This window comes from Pinus tabuliformis, chromosome 7, assembly GCF_031772625.1.
Source record: "Pinus tabuliformis cultivar Carrire ecotype Pingquan chromosome 7, CPIR1, whole genome shotgun sequence".
In the NCBI taxonomy this organism is placed as follows: Eukaryota; Viridiplantae; Streptophyta; class Pinopsida; order Pinales; family Pinaceae; genus Pinus; species Pinus tabuliformis.
Genome location: NC_142293.1, coordinates 501,740,729 through 501,763,997, shown reverse-complemented (window position 1 = coordinate 501,763,997; position 23,269 = coordinate 501,740,729). Strand labels below are relative to the sequence as shown.

The 23,269-nt window shown below is 35.6% G+C and overlaps 1 protein-coding gene across 3 annotated transcripts in view; it reads left to right on the top strand.

The window, feature by feature from the left end:
- LOC149248247 (uncharacterized) overlaps nt 1-22,567 on the top strand; it is a 199,051-nt gene extending 176,484 nt beyond the window's left edge. For 2 of the 3 annotated variants that reach the window (XM_089458385.1, XM_089458387.1), the window contains exon 8: nt 22,103-22,567. In XM_089458385.1, the coding sequence (XP_089314511.1) occupies nt 22,103-22,185 (83 nt within the window). In that variant the 3' untranslated portion in view covers nt 22,186-22,567. Of the gene's footprint in view, nt 1-20,188; nt 20,257-22,102 lie in introns of all 3 variants that reach the window. The other variant, XM_089458386.1, reaches the window with a different exon arrangement.
- Nucleotides 22,568-23,269: the final 702 nt, after the last annotated feature.

The following is a 23,269-nucleotide window of genomic DNA, read 5'->3' as shown; positions in this document are numbered from 1 at the left end:
TTGGATGATGGAATGCAGGAACTGGGGTTGAACACTTCCAGTTGTTGAGGCACTCCCTGTGCAAATTGGCAAACTATTGTTTGGCACAGAGCTGCCAACAAAAGCCATAGCAGATGACATACGTATATTATCTCCTGTTGTGGCAACTGTGATGGCAGAAACTGCAGTTGACTGGGAAATTGCAAGCCCCAGAGTTGATCCAATCTGCACAAAGCAAACAATTTATTGTACAATGATAATTTGTGTAAGTTTATTTATTATCACTGTTTTCTTTAAATATATATAATGGGATTAGATTAAGAATTCAACCTGGGTTCTGCTTAGTTTTTTTTCCAAATGGCAATGTTTTTTTTCAAATATATTCTTGGTAGATTAGATTGGGAATTCAATCTGGGTTCTTTGAATATAATTTTAATGGAACTACTTTTAAAAAATATTTTAGATAGTATTATAAATCAATGAGCTAAAAGTTAAGATTGTAGATGAACAATCTCAAAAGCTTAGATACCCTTAATATGTAGATTCACTGCAATTCCAATATTAAAAGGTGCCAACACTGCTTCACTGAGAATTCAACACTTCAATATGAGCCATCGTACACTAAGCATTGACAGGAAATGAACATACAAATTACCTGCAAAGATGATGCAGTTTGCTCGTGCACTGTTGGAATTTGCCGTTGTGAAGATGAATTTTTCCCATGTGCATCTATGTATGGACTAGATGAAATACCCACTGTACCCTGTACATCTGCAGTAACCATTGCTGCTGAAGAAACTCCCGTTTCTTTTATAGAATCAACAGTTAATCTATTAACTCCAGTGCTCAGCCCATGAGTATTACTTACAGATGATCCTGTCAATTCTATTCCTGAATTATTTCCAAACTTTGCATCTCCATGAGCTAAAGGGGCATTTGAATTATAAGCCTTTGTTCCGTATAAGTGTGTAGAGTTTCCATCGACTGCAGGCCACCGGAGGTTGCGTTTTGCCTGTTCCTGAAGACTAATAAAGCGACCTATATATGCATGAGTTGCACAGCGTTTCCAAGATAATCGCATCTTTCCAGGAAATGGTGGCAACTTTACAAAAGCAATGACAGAATGTAAGACAACTGATCTTTCTAGCTGGACATGTATTCTCTGAGAAAAGAAGCTGATTAAACAATATTTTAACTTATTACCTTTAAAAAAAATCACTAAGACTACATTTCTGAGGAATCAGGATATATTTCCAACACAAATATGAAATTTACCAATATATTATATATACAAGCATACATATACATGTTGCACACAAAGACACACTCATTATGGACTACAGACTAAGTCCTTCTAAGAGTGACTTTGCGCTATGCATTAAAACATTACCATCTACTAGATTGCAGCTCTCAAGAACTAAACTTGGCAATCACTTTTAAAGTCGTCTTATGGGACACAAGAAATCCTTTGAATGGAACCTTGCATATCAAACGTGTCAATTTCAACTTAAATTTGACCTGCACTTACGGGTGGCCGGGGGGCGCCAATTTATTTATTTATTATTATTATTTTTTTTTAATAAAAAAACCATTTAATTCTTAAAATTTTAAATTAAAAAAAAAAAAAAAAACGAAATTAATTTTTTAAAATTTTTAATTTTTAAAATTTTATTTAGTTTTTAAAATTTTAAATTTTTAAAATTCTTAATTAAAAAAAAAACCGACTTCATTTTTAAATTTTTTTAATTTTTTTTTAATAATTTTTAAAATTTTAAATAAAAAAAAATTAAAATGGTTTTAAAAAAAAACTATTCTTAATTATAACAAAAAAAATGGTTTAAAAAAAAATAATTGTTAAAAAAAAAATTTAATTTTCATTTTCTTTTTAAACATTGTTTAAAAAAAAGAGTTTAATGTAATTTTTTTTTTTTAAATATAAAATATAGGTTTATTTTTTATTTTTTAAAATATAAAAGATCTGTTGGATAATTTTATTTTTAAATAAAAAATAGAAATAAAAGTAAAATTTGTTTTTAATAATAAAAAACGTTTTAAAAAAAAAAATAATTTTGATTTTTTTTTAAACAAAATATCTATGTTTAATAAAAATTAATTACATTTTTTTTTAATAAAAAGTACACTTTTTTTTTTTTTGTTTTTTGTTTTAATATTAATTTGATTAGTTTTTAAATTTTTTTCATTAATTTCTAATTTTTTTTTAAACTAGCTTGTTTTTAATTTTTTTTTTTCCCTTGTTTTTTCTAATGTTTTTTTTTTAATTTCTCTATTTTTACTTACTTAATATATATATATATATATATATATATATATATATATATATTAATTTTGTTTTTTTGTCTTCCAAATTCTTTTATGGGTTGTGAGATAATTTTTTTAACATTTTTTGTTTTTTAATTTTTGTTTTTTATATACATTTTTATATTTGTTTTTTAAGTAATCAACATTTTAATCTTAATTTTAGTAGCTTTTAATTTTTTTTTTTTTTAATTTTCTATTTTTTTTTGAAATTTAGTTTGTTTTTAATTTTAATTTTTTTTGTTTTAATTTTTTTTATTTTTCTATTTTCACCCACTTAATTTTTTGTTTCTTTTAAATGTTTTTTTTTTTTCATATATATTTTATTTTACCAATTTTTTTTGGTTTACAAGATTACTCATTTTTTTCCCATTTTTTTAAAATATTTTTTTTACTATTTAATTGTTTATAATTTTTTTTTTAGTTTTTTAGTTCTTATCATTAATTTCGTTCTTTTTACATTTTATGATTGATTTTTTTTTTTCATTTTTTTTTTTTTGTTTTATATTTTTCTTTTAATAGATATTTTAATCTATGTTTTGTTTTTTTGTTTTTGTTTTTGTGTTTTTTCATTGTTTTAATTTTTTTTTTTTAATTTTATGTTTTCATTATTTTTTTAAATTTAATGTTTTTTCGGGGTCATGATAAAATATTTCATGCCATTATTTCGAGATGTTGAAATTTAGCTTTTGAAAAAAAAAAGTCTTCTTCCAGAATAAACTCTTTTCATTTTGAGGGTGTTTTTTGGATAATTTTTGCCCAAAAAAATGGTTTTCACCGCCATTTTTAAAACATGTTGAAAATTTACTCAAGAAAAGAAAAGGTGTTATTTCAGCATCAACATTTTTCACTTTTAGCACTGTTTTTGATGTTTTTTCGGGGTTTTTTGGCCAGAGTTCCCGTTTCAAAGTTTACATTGTTTATGACTCAATTAATTTGATAGTTTAATCTAAAGTGTGTAGAAATCATTTGGATTTAAAAAATTGGGCGTTTGGGGAAGTCCTCGGCTGGACTAGTTGACTCCCAAGGCATAAGATCTGAAGAGCTTTCCTGATCTAAATTCCTAGACTTATCTTATGATTTTCCTTTTGCAGGGTCTTTGGAGCTAGTATCTCATTTTTAAAATTAATCATCTTTTATAATTTGTGCTCAATAGATAGATCTGGTTAGGAAGAGCTTATATCTACAAATCTGGGAGCGGAGTTGGACTCATACTCTTCAGATCTGGTAGATCTGTAATTTAATTGTATAGATCTGAAATAATTTTGAATTTCTAACATCCGGGTTTTGGGTTTTAGTTCAATTTTTTTGTATATATTGGGTCTTGGGTATTTTATTTTTATTTGTGCAGGTGTAGATCTAAGAGTATTCAAGGAAAATTTGGAGTTTTGAGACAGATCGAGGCTTTGGAGGGTAAGATCTTGTCTCAAATATTGTTTGCAGGGCCAAAAATCGAATTTTGTCCATTTGAAGGAAGAAGATTGGGATTTGAAAATTTTTGTGAAGCATTGGGCAAATTTTTTTAAGGCCCTAGAGGCCTAACATAGCCCTCACGCTGCTTTTTCTCTTCCGATCTTCCTTCTCCAAGGCTGAATGCAACCCTCCTTCCAGCTTTGCGTTGGGCTTGAGCCTTTCTTCAGGCCGCAAACTCTTCTTTCCCTTGCCTGCAACTTCTTTTTACCCTGTGGATGCTTGTAGCAGCCCTCATCCTCTGCCGCAACCCTTTGTCCCTCCTCCTTTCCCATCCGCTGCTCCTTCCTGCCTCCTTTGCTGCTGCCACATCCTCCTCCTCTTCCTCCGTTCCTCATTTCTCCCTCACAACAGCCGCATTCTCTGCTTGTAGCAGCCTGAAACCCTCTTGGCAGCCTCCATATTTCTCCACCTCACCTCCGCTGCCTTCTTCCCTGTGCCTGCTGTCCCATTAAACCCTTGCCGTTGTCCCTTAGCCTCCATCTAGCCCTTCACGTTGCCTCTTTTCTTCGCTGTCATCTTTTTTGCTGCTTGTAAGCAGCCTTTCAGCCCTACCATTGGTCATCTTTCCTTGCTATTCGGGCTTCAACAAAATTGATTTAGCCACTGTGGAGAATAATCAGAATTCTGGGTTGGTGTATTATCGAATTTTGAAGAGAAGTGTGGATAAGGAACTATGTTTTTAGGCTGCTCATCACTGAAAAAAATTGGCAAAATACTTCAAGGCCTAGGGCCTCAGTTTCCGCTTCTAAACCCTTATACACTCACTGTCTAATTAATTAAGCTAATCATATCTAAAGTGGTGATATTAAACTCATATTTCACTCTGGCATTTAATTAACAAGTCTCATCAAAATTTTAAGTGACTGTCATAAGAATTTTTAGTAGGCATTATTTTTGCTGTCATAAATTTAATTCCTGCTCTTACAAAATCTGATTTAAATTCTTAACTACTGTTATAAAAAATTATCTCTAAAAGTCTAGTTATAGCACTAATTTGCAAGTTATTTTGGATACTAAATTCATAACCATTTAAGATACTGAACACTGATTTGATATTAAATATCTTAACTGCTGTCATAAAACAATTTATTGCTGTCCTGAGTAATACCTTTGAAAATCTCAGTGCTGTTAGCTCATTAATGAGGCACTGTTTGACATATTTCGGCACTAATTTAAGTCGCTGAAACTCACTTCTTGCATAAGAAACTTCATCGATGTCTTGAAAACTTACTCTGAAATTTTATGCACTAATTTCATTTCAGCAAGTTTTTTGGGCATTGAATTTAATTCTGAATACTTGTTATCACACACATAAGTTCACTGATCAAAGAAAATTTGTCTCACATATTTGGTCAAGAAGATAGAATTTTGGGCATTTAACTTTTTATTTGCTTATAAGTTATTGTTCCATTTAATTGTGCTTAAATCTAATTTCTCTTTGAGACAAGGAATTTACTCTAATTGGCATTTTGATTTGGATCTAATCGAATATTTGGGCTATTTGAAAATCTCCTTTGGAATTTCAAGCAATTGTCATTGGCATTTTACACTGAGATATCTATTGTGAATTGGTGGCAAATTGTTCATTTAAGTTATCTATTTTACTTTGTTGGCACTTTACAAGATTTGCATTCATCTTTGTCATTGAGATTATCTATCGAATTTCCTTGCTTAAGTACTTAGTGCATAGCTCAGAATAAATCGTAATCTAAGTACTTCAAAGCTTTAATAACATGCTTCATCAAACATCCACTAATCTCACATTGTATCTGCATTCTAAGTTAGTTTCGCATTTAATAATCGACTTCCAAGCATAAGCTTGGTTGAAAGAGAGATAGGAACATCTTCGTGTCTTCTCTTGAGAAGTTTATCTTTTTAGTATCTAAAACGGTGACCTTGCAGTCGTCAGAGCCACAACCTCTGCAACGCCAGAGACACCTTGTACGTTAGATTTCAAGTAGAGGGATTGTTAATCACACCCTCGTATGCTTCACCTTGACTTCTCTCTGCCATTTGCTATAAAGTTTAGGCTCAATACAGAGAAAGATCAAAAGACATACTTAGAATAGGCATCTAAGTAAAATCAAGCAAGACTCTTGCATTTCACATAAGTCTTAGAAATTGCATTTCATATACGATAGTTACTCATCAAAGCAACAATTGTCCATCCTGTACTTTGTCTTAAAATTTGTAAAGCAAGAGTATTGACTCCATAAGGCACTGGTTTCAAATCTTATAAATCTAATTGAATTCTTAATATATTGCTAAATCTAAACAAGTACTTGGTTATTCAACTGTGTCTCCCAGATTAGTTGGTTCTCGACTAGTCTTTCTTCATCTCATTTCCATAGGGTCTATCCCCCATAGTCTGATGTTGGGAGACAGCTTAAACGGAAAGGTTGGGGATCAAAGTGATAGCCCCCGACCTGAGTCGTCGTCACGGTACCTATACATTTTGAGCGACAACAGGACGCAGCGACGGTAGATCAACTAGGTTGTGACTGATGGTGGGGGCGATGACCACAGGTTGGACAACGGCAGAAATGGAACAACAAGTTACTGATGGTGACCAGAGCAGAGTTTGGTGACTGTAGTTGTGACTACGGCTGCGTTGTGGACAGTGGCCCAACGACAGAGGATGTGGTGATGATGGACGAGTTTCTGTTAGACGGCTGCGACCGTTGGTCACTGTTGGACATTGAGGAATTTGCAGCGAAAGGTGGCAGTGTGGTGGCGGCAGGGACATCTGGTCGTGATCCTTGCTGCGATATTGTTGGGCGATACGACTTTGGCAGAGGCTCGACTCTAGTGGAGCTTCGACAGTATGGTCGGGGAGCAGTAAGGTATGTCCGCTGTCTTTTTTGTTAGATTCTTTCTTTTTTATTTATTTATTTTTCTTTTTAATGTTTTTTAAGTTTTTATTTTTTTTAATAATTTAAATATTTTTTTCAATAATATATTTTTTTATATGATTTAAAATTTTTTTTTGCTATAGTTTTTTTTTAATCTTTTGTTTTGTTTTTTATTTATAATTTTATTGTTTTTGGATTATTTATTTTAATAATATGTTTTTCTATAATCTTTTGCTTTTTTTCCTAATATATTCTTTCTTTTTATTTGAGTTATATTTTCCTATATAACTTTTTTTTTTAAATAGTTTATTATTATTATTATTACTAAGAATGGCCAAAGGCCTAATGGGTAAATTGGAAACCCTCCAACAATGTGTAGCGAAATGCTTCACTAGCAAGACAACAAGGTTGATGAAGAGTTGATGGCGAAAGGTCGGGATCTGCCAACGTGGCTCTGATACCAATGTAACGAATAAAGTTCGTATACTCAAAGGAATGCTCTGATACCAATGTAACGAACAAGGTTCGTATACGCAATGGAATAATCCAGAAGAACTGAAATATGTAAGTATCCATTGTAGGACAAGTAGTAATTGTATATAAAAATTGTTGAATGTATAAAAGATGTGTGAAATGATTACAATGAGGGCTCACTTATATACCTAGGTAGGTTCCCTTTCATGAATGGTCATGTCTCTAAGACATGCCTCTTCATTACTAACTAACTATTAGTTAATTAATTATTATTTATTATTATTATATTTATATTTACATTTATTATTTTTATATGAATTATATTTATAACAATATATACACAGAATTCAAGCCTAGACAATAAGTACAATGAGCCAACCTTGTAGAAGTCACATTGTTGAAATTATTGAAGTCTTTTTTTGAAAGATCCTTCTTTCAAGAAGTATCAGTCCTGTACTATGGTATAAAGGTTGAGATCTTGTGGAAAAGAAGCACAACACCAAGATCTATATATATACATAATATGAAATTTGAAACAGTGAGAGAAGGAGCCGACTTGTAAAGTCTATTCAGTGAAAAAATTGCAAAGACAGTGACATAAGAGAAGTTAATCTCAGTGTGACAAGGATCTTACTTGTCTGACAAAGGCACACATTGTTTTTTGAACCCTTTCATTTTTGGAACAAGAACATACATCCTGAGCAACATTTCTTGATTGCTCTGATATATATCAGTGTTTTGAGGAAAGCCCTAACTAAAGGGTTATCCCAAAGTTCTCATAGAAGCATTTGACGTGTATCTCTCCTAGCAAGCAGATATATTTCAATTGAAAGAAGTCGACTACACCTAGAAGGAAAGATACAAGTAGTGATCCTCTTGCATTAACAGTGATAAGTCCCTGATTGAAGAAGATAAGAGAGCTGGTATAATTGAAAGGTTCTTTGGCATAGTGTCGTTGGATAAGACCCATCTTGAAGTCTTGTAGTAGAGTAGCAACATGTAAAAGAAAGAGACTATTATGAAATGTTTAGAAGGTGGTAGAAACAATGAAGAACACTGTGACCTGGCATACTCTTATGAAACCAGCTCAAGAAAAGATAGAAAAGATAGATCAACGCCTTAGAATTCAGCCTCTTCGAGGGGGCAACCTCCTTTACATTACATAAATGAACAATTCTTGGATGATACAAATGACAAAACCTCCTTTCTATATATAGGAGTCTAAGGAGTCACAATATAAACCAGCCGACCTAACAATAATAATATAAAGCCACAAAAATAACAATAGAGGGATTCTATGGGGCACAGAAATAATAATATGGGGGTAATATGGGCACAACAATATAAATAAGGGGTATAACTACAATAGTAATGGGGTAATCACTAGTATTATAGGGACCCAACATGCCCCTCTCCTTCAAAAAAGTGTTGTCCTCAACGCTTGAGTAGTTCTGGATACTTCTGCATAAAATTCTCATCCTCCCATGTGGAATCTTCAGTGGATAAGTTCTTCCACTTGATAAGATACTCTGAAATTGATCGATTTCGTAGCTGTCGAGTTCTTATTTCTGTGACTGCTTCCGTTTCCAATATAAATTTTCCTTCCTCGTCAAGTTCTGGCAATATTGTTTGAACTCGGAGCTTGTCGCCTATAACCTTCTTTAAACATGAAACATGGAAAATTGGGTGCAATCGAGAAACTGCAGGAAGCTCCAATTTGTATGCCATAGTGCCAATCTTTTCCAACACCTTGTACGGACCATAATACTTTGGTGATAATTTATTATCCTTCTTAGCTTGCTTTAGGGACATTTGCTTATATGGTTGTAGCCGTAGGAATACCCAATCACCTACATCAAAACTTCTTTCACTGCGATGTTGATCTGCCTGTTGTTTCATTCTATTTTGTGCCAACACGAGGTTATCCTTTAAGAGTTGGAGGACTTGTTGTTGATGTTCGATGTGATGTTCCACTGCTTGAACCTTAGAATTTTCTCTTAAATATGATGTGATTGATGGTGGTTGGTACCCATAAAGTGCCATAAATGGGGTCATTTTTGTTGCTGTATGGAAGGAAGTGTTATACCACCATTCAGGCAGAGGCAACCATTTGACCCATTGTGTCTGTTTATCAAATACAAAGCAACGAAGATATCCTTCCAAACATTTGTTTACTATCTCAGTTTGCCCATCAGATTGAGGATGATAAGATGAGCTATGAGCTAACTGAGTACCCAGACAAGAAAATAATTCTTTCCAAAAATTTCCAGTGAAAATGGGATCTCTGTCACTTACAATAATCTTTGGGTTTCCATGTAGCTTTTGAACTGTTTCCATAAATGCAGTAGAAACTGTACTGGCTTTAAATGGATGTGATAATGCACAAAAGTGTGCATACTTGGTAAGTCTGTCAACTACCACCATGATGACACTCTTTCCCTCAGACTTGGGTAAACCTGTGATAAAATCCATTGAAACCTCCTCCCAACGTTGGCTTGGAATGGATAAAGGTTGTAATAGACCCGGTGTCTTAATTGTTTCAACTTTATTTTGTTGGCAAACCAAACATTCCGCCACAAACTTTTGAATATCTAATTTAAGGCCATCCCAAAAAAATTTCTTCTTAACCCTGTGGTAAGTTTTTAAAAATCCTGAGTGCCCTCCTAAGGGAGAAGTGTGCAATTCCATAAGAATCTTTTGTTTTAGCTGGGAATTCTTACAGAGGTATAAGCGATCTTTGTACCATAACGAATCATTTTGCCAGCTAAATGTATCAGAAGTACTGGAATCTTGTTGTAGCTTTTGAATAAGTGCCCATACTTCTTCGTCATTCTTCCATTTCTCCTTTGCTTCGTTTATCCAATCTGGTTGGATAATAGAAATGGCACACAACAATGCTTCCATATCCTCATCCTTTCTTGAGAGTGCATCTGCCACCACATTTTGCTTCCCTTTTTTGTAGATGATTTCAAAGTCATAACCCAACATCTTTGTGACCCACTTTTGTTGCTCTTCAGAGGATAATCTTTGTTCTAAAAAGTATTTAAGGCTATCATGATCCGTTTTTACCTTGAAGTGTCTTCCCATTAGGTAGGGTCGCCATTTCTTAAGTGCATGGAGTATTGCCAACATTTCCTTCTCATAAATAGCTTTGCTTAAAAACTTTCCCTTGATTGGACGACTTTCAAAAGCAATGGGTCTTTCATCTTGCATTAGAACAGCACCAATTCCATTTCCTGAAGCATCACATTCCACAATAAAGGTTTTTGTGAAGTCCGGTGTAGCTAAGACCGGTGCTTGGCACATTGCCTCTTTAAGATGTTTAAAGGCCTTTGTTGCTTCCGGAGTCCATGAAAATGAATCTTTCTTCAATAATGTTGTTAGAGGTGCTGCTATTCTCCCATAATTCTTAACAAACTTGCGATAATACCCTGTCAACCCAAGAAATCCTCGCAGATGCTTTATGGATGTGGGGATTTTCCATTCCTTAATGGCTTTAATTTTGCTAGGGTCTACCTTAACTCCTTCATGAGATACAATATGACCCAAATATTCCACCTCCTGGACTCCAAAGAAACATTTGGATCTTTTTGCATATAATTGTTTCTCCTCCAATAGTTGTAGCACCTTGTCAACATGTTCAACATGATCCTTCCAAGACTTGCTGTAGATTAGTATATCATCAAAAAATACCAACACAAATTTTCTAAGGAATGGTTTGAAAATTGAATTCATCAAACCTTGAAATGTTGAAGGTGCATTGGTAAGGCCAAAAGGCATGACCAAAAATTCATAATGACCCTCATGAGTTCTAAATGCCGTTTTCGGAATGTCTTCAATCTTCATTCTGATTTGATGATATCCCGAACGAAGATCCAACTTGGTGAAGTAAATTGATCCATGCAATTCATCCAGTAATTCATCAATGACAGGAATGGGGAACTTATCTTTAATAGTGAGCTTGTTGAGCTCCCTATAATCTGGACACATGCGCCATGATCCATCCTTCTTGTGCACCAATACTACTGGAGCTGAGAAAGAACTTTGACTCGGTTGAATTATACCAGCCTCTAGCATTTCTGCAACCATACGTTCAATTTCACTTTTTTGGACATATGGATATCTGTACGGCCTGATGTTTGGAGGAACACTTCCTGGAATCAGATGAATAGCATGATCATGATCACGCATAGGTGGGAGACCTTTGGGAGTCTCAAATACCTTGGAATGATTGTCCAGGACTTTTTGGAGATCTGGAGAAATAGATGATTCCAATGTGGAAACATCTAGCGAACATAATTGTGCAATTACACCTCTTTGCTCCTTTTTTAGAAGCTTTGTCATGCCATTAGAGCTGATTATCTTTCCTGGTTTCCCTGCAATACCCCTTAATTCAACTTCCTTTCCTTCCACAGAAAATTTCATGAAAAGTTCTTGAAAATTAAAAGCTATTGTACCCAAGGATTGTAGCCATTGGACTCCTAGTACAACATCAGCACCTCCCATTGGAATGGAAAGCATTGGGCTAGTCAATACATATTCTCCCATGGATAGCTTGATATTATGGCACTTTCCAGAACAATTTATTGTTCCTCCATTTGCAATCATCACTTGACACTCTGGTGCTGGATATAGGAAGCAATTCAATTCTTTTGCTACCCTACAATGAATAAAATTGTGGGTGCTTCCTGAATCAATCAACACTATTACCTTTTTCTTCTTGATTTGTTCTTCTATCTTGATGGTTTGAGGAGTGGTAATTCCCGCCAATGCATTACAAGATATGGTTAGATTTATTTGTTCTTCATCTAGGCTTTGTTCTTGGAATATATTCTCTTCTTTTGACCTTTCTTGCTCCTTTTCTTCTTCCTCTTCACAATCTATGTAGAATAATTTCTTCTCAGCACACTTATGACCTTTTGTGTATTTGCTATCACAATTGTAACAAAGCCCTTTTGCTCTTTTTTCTTCCAATTGTTGTGGTGTCAACCTTGTAGGTTGTGGAAGACTATGGGCAACAACACTTCCGTCTTTATAGTTGTGAATGGTATGCTTCCTAGTTGCCATAATTTTGCTTTCCATTTTTCTTGCTAACCTGAATGCCTTCTCTAATGAATCAGGTTCCCAAAGGCGCACATCATGTTGGATATTATCCTTTAAAGACCCTATGAACACATCAATCCTATGCTCCTCTGGAATATCTTTTACCCTTATGTTCAATTTTTGGAACTCCTCAATGTGCTCCATTATTGAACCCTTTTGTTTGAGACTTATCAATTGGCTAAAAAAAGTGTTGCTTTTTGTATCCTCATAATGTGCTATCAATTCTTCCGTAAAAATTGCCCAAGTGATAAATTGTTTACGAGAACAAAGCCATTGATACCATACAAACTGATTTGGTTCCAAATATAAAGTTGCCATACGTACCTTTTGTGTGTTTTGCACATTATTGAGATCGAAGAATTGCTCCATCTGTAATATCCATGTGGCGGGATCCTTGCCATCAAACTTCCTCATATCGATTTTTGGAATGTGGTGATTCTTTGATCCAACATTAGCGTCTATGGAATCATGATTAACATTTCTTTTGTTCTCATCATGAGTTTCCTTTACTACCTTTTCACCATTAGTAAGTATTTCTTGTAGAAAATTAGTCAAATCTGTCTTCAAATCTGCCATGCCTGTCTTCAAATTTGTGTTCAAAACTATCTTCAAATTGTCCATATTAGCTTCCATGCCATTCATCTTAGCTTCCACGCCATTTATCTTAGCATCTGTTAACTTTTGTGAGCGTGACATTTGTTGCACTTGTTCTTGTAATTTTGATATATCATGTAGCATTTCTTCCTCTTCTTCATGAGTCATGCTAGAGCTTTCAGGTTCCTTACTAGGTGTTTGCATTTTCTTTCCTCGGGGCATCAGTTACCGATAATAATGCTCTACTATGCCCTTTGAATTCCTTCAACATAAATTTTGAAACCAAGTTTAAGCAAAAATTTAAAAAAATCTACACACCTTTTTTCACTTTGTAGGAGCTCGATATTGCCTTTGATGTATCTCTGTACTTTCCAGTCATCTAGTTCTGAACTTGTGACCTGTAGTAGCTCTCTGTGTCCTCTTTCCAATGCCACAAGTCTGACCCAAATTGGATTCTCCAAGGAAGAGTTATGCGAAATCTCCCACAGTGACTTGATTATAGACTAGTTCAGTAGAGCTAACTTGTACGACGTGCCGCGAGTCACTGTTTCGACCTTTGGATCTAAAAAACACCCACAAGAAACTACAGTCCGTCCTCTTTCTGTACCTTTTTACGAAATTTCAATCCGATCCTCAGAGAGAAAGTTATGACGATTTTTCCCAGGTCACCTGTTTTGAATGTAATTCAGGAGTCTGCAAAAAGACCAACTTCCTCAGATCATATCTCCGAAAATATCGCGCGAAAAGCTCTGAAATTCGGACCCATGGTTCAGCGCCAATTCTTCTCAAATGGGTTTTTTTTGCGACTTCTGAAACGTCACAGAAAAAAAGTTATAGCGAAAATGCCACGATGACCTGTTTGGAGCAGCGAAACCCTAGAATCCAAAGCTCTGATACCAAATGTTATGAAACCAGCTCAAGAAAAGATAGAAAAGATAGATCAACGCCTTAGAATTCAGCCTCTTCGAGGGGGCAACCTCCTTTACATTACATAAATGAACAATTCTTGGATGATACAAATGACAAAACCTCCTTTCTATATATAGGAGTCTAAGGAGTCACAATATAAACCAGCCGACCTAACAATAATAATATAAAGCCACAAAAATAACAATAGAGGGATTCTATGGGGCACAGAAATAATAATATGGGGGTAATAGGGGCACAACAATATAAATAAGGGGTATAACTACAATAGTAATGGGGTAATCACTAGTATTATAGGGACCCAACACATACACATTGAAGAAGACAATAAGAAGATTATGGCATCCAGAAGAGTAGGCCCTTACAATAGTCTTTATGACAGAGGTATGTACTCATGAGGTATGTATGACATATTTATTAAGGGTATAACATGAAATGTTTTTAGGGTTGAGTTGGTAATTTGGTTCTAGGGTTTGTAGTTGTTTTAACATCTAGGATTTGAAACCCTAGATGGTACATGAGAAACCCTAGTTATGTGGAAACCCTAACCCTGATTCACTTGTTCCCTCATAGAAACCCTAACCCCTGGACTCTAGGGTTTGTGAGCAGTCTAGGGCATATAATAAACCCTAGTATGAAGGGATGTGACGATTTCGTAAGCAAAGATTTAAAAACCCTAGAATTCCATCCTCTAGAATTCCATGAAAAACCCTAGCTTTAACTAATGGACATCATGCTTTTATTATTACATATATTTTGCTTGGTTGTGTTTGTCAATAAGTATTGCAGGAGCATCATGAAGAAAGCAAAGGAAAATGGCTTAGGAAAGCCTATGGTTTGGTGAGCATGATAGGAGGGAAATAGAATGACCCTGAGAATGGTAACTTGGTAATCAAGTTGGATCCTTGGGCACTATGATATAAAGATCGGCCATGAGAATATGGATACCTGGTGAAGAAGATCATCTAGAAGAATCTATTATATGAAAGGCTGATGCATTGATAACAATCGTCTGACACATGATAGTAAAGAAATTCATGCAACAAATAATTGGAGAGGGTCATTCAAGGATCCTCCATTAGATGAATTCATGGGAAGATTTCTTCACCTGGTAGAAGAAGGACCATGATGATATTACAAACATTTTCTACTCTCTCAGATTTGGGGAAAGCTTCCTAGAAGTTTGCTAATACAAGTTGCAGCATGATGAAGTCCCATCCTCAAGATAGGGAGCAGTTTGAAGAAAGCTAGAGGATCAGTTGAAGTAAGAGGTATGAGTGTTTTTAAAATTCTTCTTTGATTTAGTTAACTTATGTTTTCAAGTATGCAGGAGAAGCAGGATACAAAAATATGCCTGGTTGCATTAGCATGTTTTGAATTTGTTTGGGTTGAAGACATCAACATTCAAGATGATATGAAACACTGCCGACTTCAGAGGAAGCTACAAAATCCCTGACATGATGACCTGATGTGAGGATGACTCTTCCTGATGATTGAATAAAGATATTGATGAAGACAAGGCATGACATGTTGAAAAGAAGCTATTATAATTTGATGACTTTGGTGGTTCGATATAATTCTGCTACCGAAAGAAAATGGTATGTAGAAAGATTGAGTGACAGACAAATATGATCTGATTGAGATTCAATTCCAGAAATTGCGTAGAGGACTTTGGTAGTCTAAGTCCAAACGATATATATCACTGATAGGAAAGGTAGCATGTTACAGATGGTTCGATGATCATGTCTTGGTAGATTACTTTCCCGATGGTCAGAGGAAGCTATGTTCAAGTGCAGTAGTGACTAGTTCGTGATATGAAGCAAGTAAAGATTGATGGCTTGTCCCTACGAGAAGTTGTGAAAGAAGATGGCTCCATGATGTGCATAGAAGTTGAAGATGCAGAAAAAGGAGGCCTACAAGTAGTTGATAGTACCATGATCTCCACAGAAGAATAGACAACTGATATTGAAAGCAAGTCCCTAGTTGAGAGGGAGCTTGGATATATTCCTTTCATGTGTAAAGGAATGAGTAGATCCTCCCTGGTTGAGAGGGAGAGATAGACACATCATTCTTGTCTTCACATTATGAAGAAAGAATGGAGGATTGGGTAAGCATCTGAATACTGATACTCTTTGAGGATGAGGTAGGGCATCCAATAGGTAAGAGTAGTCGAAGAGGAAATTCCTTGAGGATGTGTAAATCCAAGAGGGGAATGGTCCTAAAAGGACATACCTTGTGAACATCCGGATGGGGTATGTGCCTTGAGAGACAATGATGAAGGTGTCTATAAATCATTGTCTCCCCAACATTGTGCTGTAATCTAGTGGAGAGCTAAAGCTGTTAGTCAAGGCCTTTCTATATGACAATGTTGGTCGATATGATGAGATGCACTGACATAAGCTGAAAAGATAGCTTATGAGATGGCTTACCAATCTGACTCTTCTTATGAGAACTTTTCAATGGAAGTATTGTCCTTGTACCTGTAGTCAATTATGAATACCTCCCTAGTTAAGAGGGAGTGTTGAAAGTTGTAACTAGTTTCGGTCTTCATAATTGTATTTGTATCATGACTTGATGTAATCATTGTACTTGTCAAAGAAAAAGGAGAAAGAAAAATATTTTGTAAAAAAAAAAAATTATTTGTAAATGGGTTTCTTGCCCATGATTATTTGTCCTAGGTCAAAGCACCCATTGAGTGCTCTAGGGCTTTGTATAGAGTCAAGGTCAAAGTCATGATGTAAAGTCCCTTGGAGGGATCATGTATCAAGAAAAGAAAAATATGTTTTTATAATTTTTTTGTCTAGAAGCTCCCAAAATGTCAAGTCAGCCTACACCCATTCAAAAGGCTATAAAAAGGGAAGAATTCGACCTCCATGAGGCACACGTCTTGGCATACACCTATCTATTAATCTACAGCTCACGATGATAATGCGAGGGTTCCTAAGGAAGGCGAGAAGGCAGCAAAGAAGAAAGACTTTCGTTCTGGACAATCACCTCTCTTGACAAACTCACACATGCGAGTTTTCTGAAGAAACTAGGGTTTCCACAAGTTCTAAATTTTGCAGAGACGCTGACAAATTTGTGAAGCAGATATGTGGGTGGCTGACCTGATATTTTGGTAAATGGTCTTGTGTCTTGGTCTTAGAAGTCTTCATTGAAAGAAATTCTATAAGAAGAGGAAGTTCTTTGGGTTTTTCCCTATTGAGGGGTTTTGCCTTGGCTTGGAGCCTATCTCTGGTGTCTTTATTGTTGCATTTGTGATCTTCTTGTTTGGCATTTATTTTGATGATGAATAGAACATAACGATAATGATAATGAATTAATTATATATCACAAGTAAATGTCAAAATTGAAGAAAAATCATTTAATAATTAAATCCTATTGAAAGCCCTATATTTCTCAACGCCTATGACAAGGAACTCTATGCCTTGGTGCAAGTTGTAAAGAAGTGGAAACACTCTTTGATGGGAAAGGAGATAGTAATCCACACTTATCACCAACCACTGCAGTACTTGCAGGGCCAGATTAAACTACAACAGACCATACATTACAAGTGGATGGGGTTTTTACAACGATTTCATTCAGTGATCAAGTACAAGGACAACACAAACAAGTTGGCCTACATGCTCTCAAGGCCAACCACATCAAAGATCACAACTTTGGGAACTCTTATGCACATGGAGCCTTTCACCCATGATGCATATAGGAGGCATACACAAAGGATGAGGACTTCATGGAGGTATTTTAGTAGTTACAAAGCCAGAGTCATGTGCATGATGTTGACCACTGACAATAGAGTTGATTACCATCTCCAGAATGGGTTACTCTATAGGTTAGATAAGTTATATGTTCCTAAAGGTGAGTGACAATCGCTGATCAAAGAGGCTCACATCTCCAAGGCTGCAGGGCATTTTTGGTGTAGGGAAGACAATGACCAACTTGTAGAGGTATGTGTATTGGCTTAGGATGTAAGAGGAGGTAGGTAGGTTCATAAGAGGATGCATGCTTTGCTGTACCAACAAGCTTAGTAACAGGAAACGAGGTCTATATCATCCCTTGCATGTACCCACTCGTCCTTGGGAACACATTTCCGTGGACTTTGTAGGAGGTTTACTGAAAACGAGAAATGGACATGACTCTCCGTTCATGGTAGTTGATAGGTTATGCAAAATGTGTGTTCTATGCCCCTGTAAAAAGACCATCAACGAGGAAGAAACGATGAACTTGTTCTTTGGACAACCAAGCTGGAAATTTATTAGTCACCTCAAAAATTGTTCGATTGATGTCTAGAAGTGAAGAAAATTGAAGGGTTCGAAGATATATACCTTTGGGCACAAAACCCTTGTGAGAGGGTTTCACTTACCACGCAATCTTGTGGCTGTAAATTGAATTTCCAGACCCGTAAAACCCTTGTACAACTCCTTGAATTGCTTAAAATCATCCTTCTTGCACAAGACAAACAAGCTATACCTTTCTTCAGCCAAGTAGATAAGATTGAAATGCAACCCAACTCTTGAAACTCGCTGAAAAATCTCAAATTTAGCTCAAGGTCTAGATTTGGCTAGTGGGGCTTTGCCTTTCCCTTGCCCTTCCTCGTTTAACTACCTTGAGAGATTCCTCTCAAATCTCCTCTTGGATGAAATCACCCCACAATCTCTCCCAGTCTTGATGTTTCTCTCGTGCCATTCAGGGCTACCTTAGATGAAGGGAGCCCATGGCTTAGTGAAGCCATTCAGGGCCATCCTCACCAATTGTTGATCCGACACGGCCTCCCCTACTGAAGCCAACTCATCATGAACTTGTGAGATGTTGGTGAGATAAGATGCTACAGTATTTGATTTGGATATCTTGGTGCTCCTAAGTTTCTCCCTTAGCATCATCTTCCTATTTGGGTTATCACTTGGATATAATTCTGTTAGAGCTTTCCACATGTCCCTGGCAGTCTTCTCTCCGGAAGATGAGACTGCATCCAGAATAATCCTTCCGACTTTCACATACTTTTGGTTATCCATAATCAATAGGGTAGGATTGGTAAGAGGGGTGAGTTGCTCATCTGTAAACTCCCAAATCCCATTCTCCATCAGCACTAATGTTGTCCTCTACTTCCAAGGATTATAGTTGGATGCACCCTCCAACCAGTCTTCAAATCTCAGTGCAGTTGCAGCCATCCTTCCAACCTCCAAATCAAATACTCAACCCAGAAAAATGTTACTGCTGGAAATTATTTTGTCATAAATGTGGCAAATTGATCTTCCACTCCTTCAGAGTTTATTGCTCTAATACTATGTTAAATTTCCAACACCGAATCTGATTTCAATTCATAGCAATTTTATTTTATACCCAGAAAATTTATTCACCCTAGTAAATTATTTAAAAAAAAACTGTTGAATAAAAAATACACTGGTGTTTCATCTAATTTAAATTTGCAACAGAGGCACAAGTGAAAAATCTATCACAGACAACAGAAATTTTACCTTCCAAATATTTCTTTCATTAATTTGCTTAGGATAATTAAGGGCTCCGTTAACAGGGAAAATGGCACTCAGAGAACTACAGAATTTATATGGCAAATGGAACCAGGAAATCTTGGTCACCTGGAAAAACTCGCCACTGGAAAATTTGGCTTCCCCAATTTGTAATTCGGCTTCCTTTCTCCTAGTCTCGCACAACTCACATACTGGATGAATCTGTTATTGTCAGCTAGGCCATCATTCGTATGGCCACCTGTGCAAGCCTCCAAGCTGGATCTTGCCCCTGCCTTCCAAGATCTCAGCCTCCTCAATTTTCCTCTCTCCAAAATTTCCTGCTCCAATGTTTCTTTCTCCTTAGCCCTGGGACTCTCACTCTTCACTTGGAAAATCACTCTCAATAATTAGGTGTTCTTTTATAATTTCTCATTGGGCTAGATCCCTAACCCTAATCTCCTAAGTGATGGATGGCTAGGATCAAATCCTATCCTCACGATCAATGGTAGAGATTAGATCTAATTCACTAAAGTGAATAATTCACTTTTCTTTAGAAAGTCTTAGCCCAACAGCCAACATTAATTAATTAATTTATTAATCAATGTGTTTTTCCTAAGTTAGACTTAGGAAAGAATCATAAAGGTCACTCACCCAATAAATTAAACAAGTACCTAGAGAGGCTTTGGACAACTTGTGCATGCTTGGCATCTTGTCTACACAGCAGCACTTGTCCGAGCTATAATCATCAACAGTTTGAAGCTAACTACAGAAGCTGGTCCTAGGAAGGTAGATGAAATCTTGTTTAGACAACTATAAGAAGTTTGAATTATCTTTCATCAGCCTGTAAATTAGTTTTGAAGGGGGTACCACTTTCAGATTCATGACATTGCCAATAATTGTGCACTAGAACACTGCAAAGAGGATTCTGAGGTATATAAAAGGGACATTGGATGCCGTTGTTGAGTTTACTAGATATGACAGGTATGCATTCAATTTGTGTTCCAGGTTTATTTACTAGCAAGAAGCAAAGGACACTTGCTCCATCTTTACCGGAGGCAGAGTACAAATCTATGGTAAGATCTACATGTAAAGAAACATGGCTTAGTAGAATCCTTGATTATGATGGTGTTCATCTGAGTGATGCAATTCCGTTGTATTGTGATAACCAAGGTGTATTGAGGCTGGTAAAAAACTCTATTTTCATTCAAAAATAAGCCATTGAGAAGTTCAGCACCACATTTTCCCTGAGAAAGTGCTAAACTGGGAAATTGATGTGTTGCATTTTCTTTTGTAGGACCAGCTAGTGGAACTCAATTTTTTTTTTGACATGCTTGGTGTAAAAGTTAATGGATTGGTTATTAAGGGAGGATGTTCGAATGATGACCAATGTTAACATAAGTTTGTATGTAGTGCTTAAACTATTTATAAAATTAATGCAACTTGGACCAGTAAATAAAACACATGTGAGTGATTTAGGGATTAAGACATGCTCCTAGAATTTTGAGAGTTATACCATTATGTTGAAATGATTGTACATCCTTAATAATCATATTGCATGGTGCACAAGTTTCACTTTTTCTTTAATATCTTTGTTCAACACAGGGTTCGATTGAGTGCCAAACATGCCAGCACCCTCGATTTGTAGGAAAATTCAGTTTTCAAGATGAACTGGCATATTTTAACCCATCTATCCTATGTGTTGTAATTGCACTTCTTGCATTAAATCTATGTGGTATTCTCGTACGATGTTTTGGTGTCACAAGAAGGGAATGGTTTATTCTAACTACATTCCAATCCTTCTAGATAGGCAAAACTGGCTGACTTAGAAGCTGGTGGTATTCAGTATTTTGAGATAAATCTGTAAATTCAACACAGAAGTTGGCACTATATTTGCACCAAGAGAAATGAGGTGTGCTATACAGTCCCTGTGGAAGAGGTGTCATGTTTGTAGCTAACACTAACAGACAACAGTGAAAAAAGGTTGAGGTAAAAATAAAATTAAAAAAATCAACCATTTGTTAATTATCATCTTGTTAACAAAAATAAATTAGTGTAGATCCATCTTAACCCTGGATATTTTACAAAGCGAGAGGTTTACACCTGTTTTTTTTTAATCCCTTTTGGTGCTTAATAGATCCAGGGTTTAGATACATCTATGCTAATACTTAAAAAGAGAGTGATGTTAGAATGAACAAATATAATTTGCTTTCGGATTTTTCAACCCTACATGATGTTGCTTTCCAGTCTTTTCAGATCAATTTTTGGAATAGGTTGTCGCAGACAATGTAATGTAGAGCTGAGAGAAAACACGTCTAAGTGCAGATAAATGCTGTGATATGTACTTCCCACATTAGATATTTAATTTGAAGGATGCCTTGTAAATTCATGGCAATCTTGTTGAATAATTAAAGAAGCTTTCACTTTGCGTTATTATAAACCAAAGACAACATTTTCTTACAGCTTAAGTTGCTGTTGACGATCTCTATTGTGTCAAAATATTTTCATCATATATATACGGCCTCAGAGTTTGATTTCGGCACTATGATAAATCATAATACAAATAAGCCTCGAGTTATGAAAGGGCTTATATTTAAAGTTTGGCTAACAAGTTGTGCAGTTCTAATTGTAGCGATGCACAACAGTGATGTATTTGCCTTTTATTTTAAGGTTACAATTTTTTTTAACTGTATAGTCCCTGTATTCTATATGATCTTCAATAGCAGGTACTAGGAGGCCATAGCTGTATGCAGACTCTCTGCGTTCAGTAGTTTTTTAAGAATTTTGATGGTCTAAGTTATTTGGAAAGAGCATTCAGATTGCAGAAACTTATGTTCATTTATTTCTTCATTTTGTTTGTTAGTTGTGATTGTACATTAGATTTATTCTCCTTGCTTCTATTAAACTTTATTACTTTTTCAGGTACTCTAGGAGCTCATTTGGTGATGGACATTGCGGATGGTGCTTCCAATGTTCGAGAAATCTGGAAATTCTTTTTCAATTAGAATTTTGGCCGGGTTGTCCAGATCCAAGTTACCTATCCCAGTGTTATTGTTAAACCTAATCCATGCTTATCATTGCATGTGAACAAAGAACGACCATCTCCTCCCTTGTTTCCTTCAAATTACCAAGGTGAATGGCTGCTGTGTAAAAGATGGACATTGGACATTTTCTTAGTCCCAGAATTTGCCAGAGTTTGCTATTGCACAATTCAATGAATTATTCTTATGAAGGCTCATGACTAATCTGGTTGGGTATGTGTTGCCAATTATCAGAAAGTGTTGCAAATACTATTTGTTATCTAGAACGATCTTATTCAGTGGCATGATTTCTCAAACAAATTTGATTGACTATATTTTGGACTTCCATTTTACCAAGTACAAATCATGTTGTCCTGTGGTTCTGAGTTTACACTGCCACTTTCTTGAGAAAAATGAGTGGGCAATGGTTGCCTGTTGAATGTAGATGATCGAGTTATCATTCCCGTCAAACTGCTGTGGGGATGTGCCTAAGCCTACCCTCATATTAAAGAAATGTATAAATGAGCTGTGTCCATGAAAGGCCCCCCTCTCTGAACATTTTCAGTGCTGTTGAAATAAGAATGAAAACAAATACACTATTTCACCTGGAAAAGGGTTGATCATTCTCTCTTGTTTATTTTATTAACAATATTGTTTATGAAAAGTTCAAAATTTCCTGATGTAAAAATATTTATCACAAGTATTCAGGTGGGAATATTTGAAACTTTAAATTTGTGAAAGATCTTCAATTTCATTATGAGGATGAACCTTATTATACTAATCGTCTTCATTCAAAGGATAAGTCTTCTCATTCTGATCCTTTTCATTCTGAGGATGAACCTCAGAAGATCATTTCATTTTCCGTCAAGTAGTTATAGGCTTCACTGATGCTATTCAAATGGGGACATGTTGATTAAATGGTATTCCTATGGATCTTCAGCTTATGGTAGTATAGACTTTGTAGTAGGTGAGAAAATTGTTGACATTGTTGTCATTGATGGCAAAGGAGCAGCAAACTATGATGGCAAAGAATGTCAGCTGATATACCCACTTGAAGTTGAAGTTGATT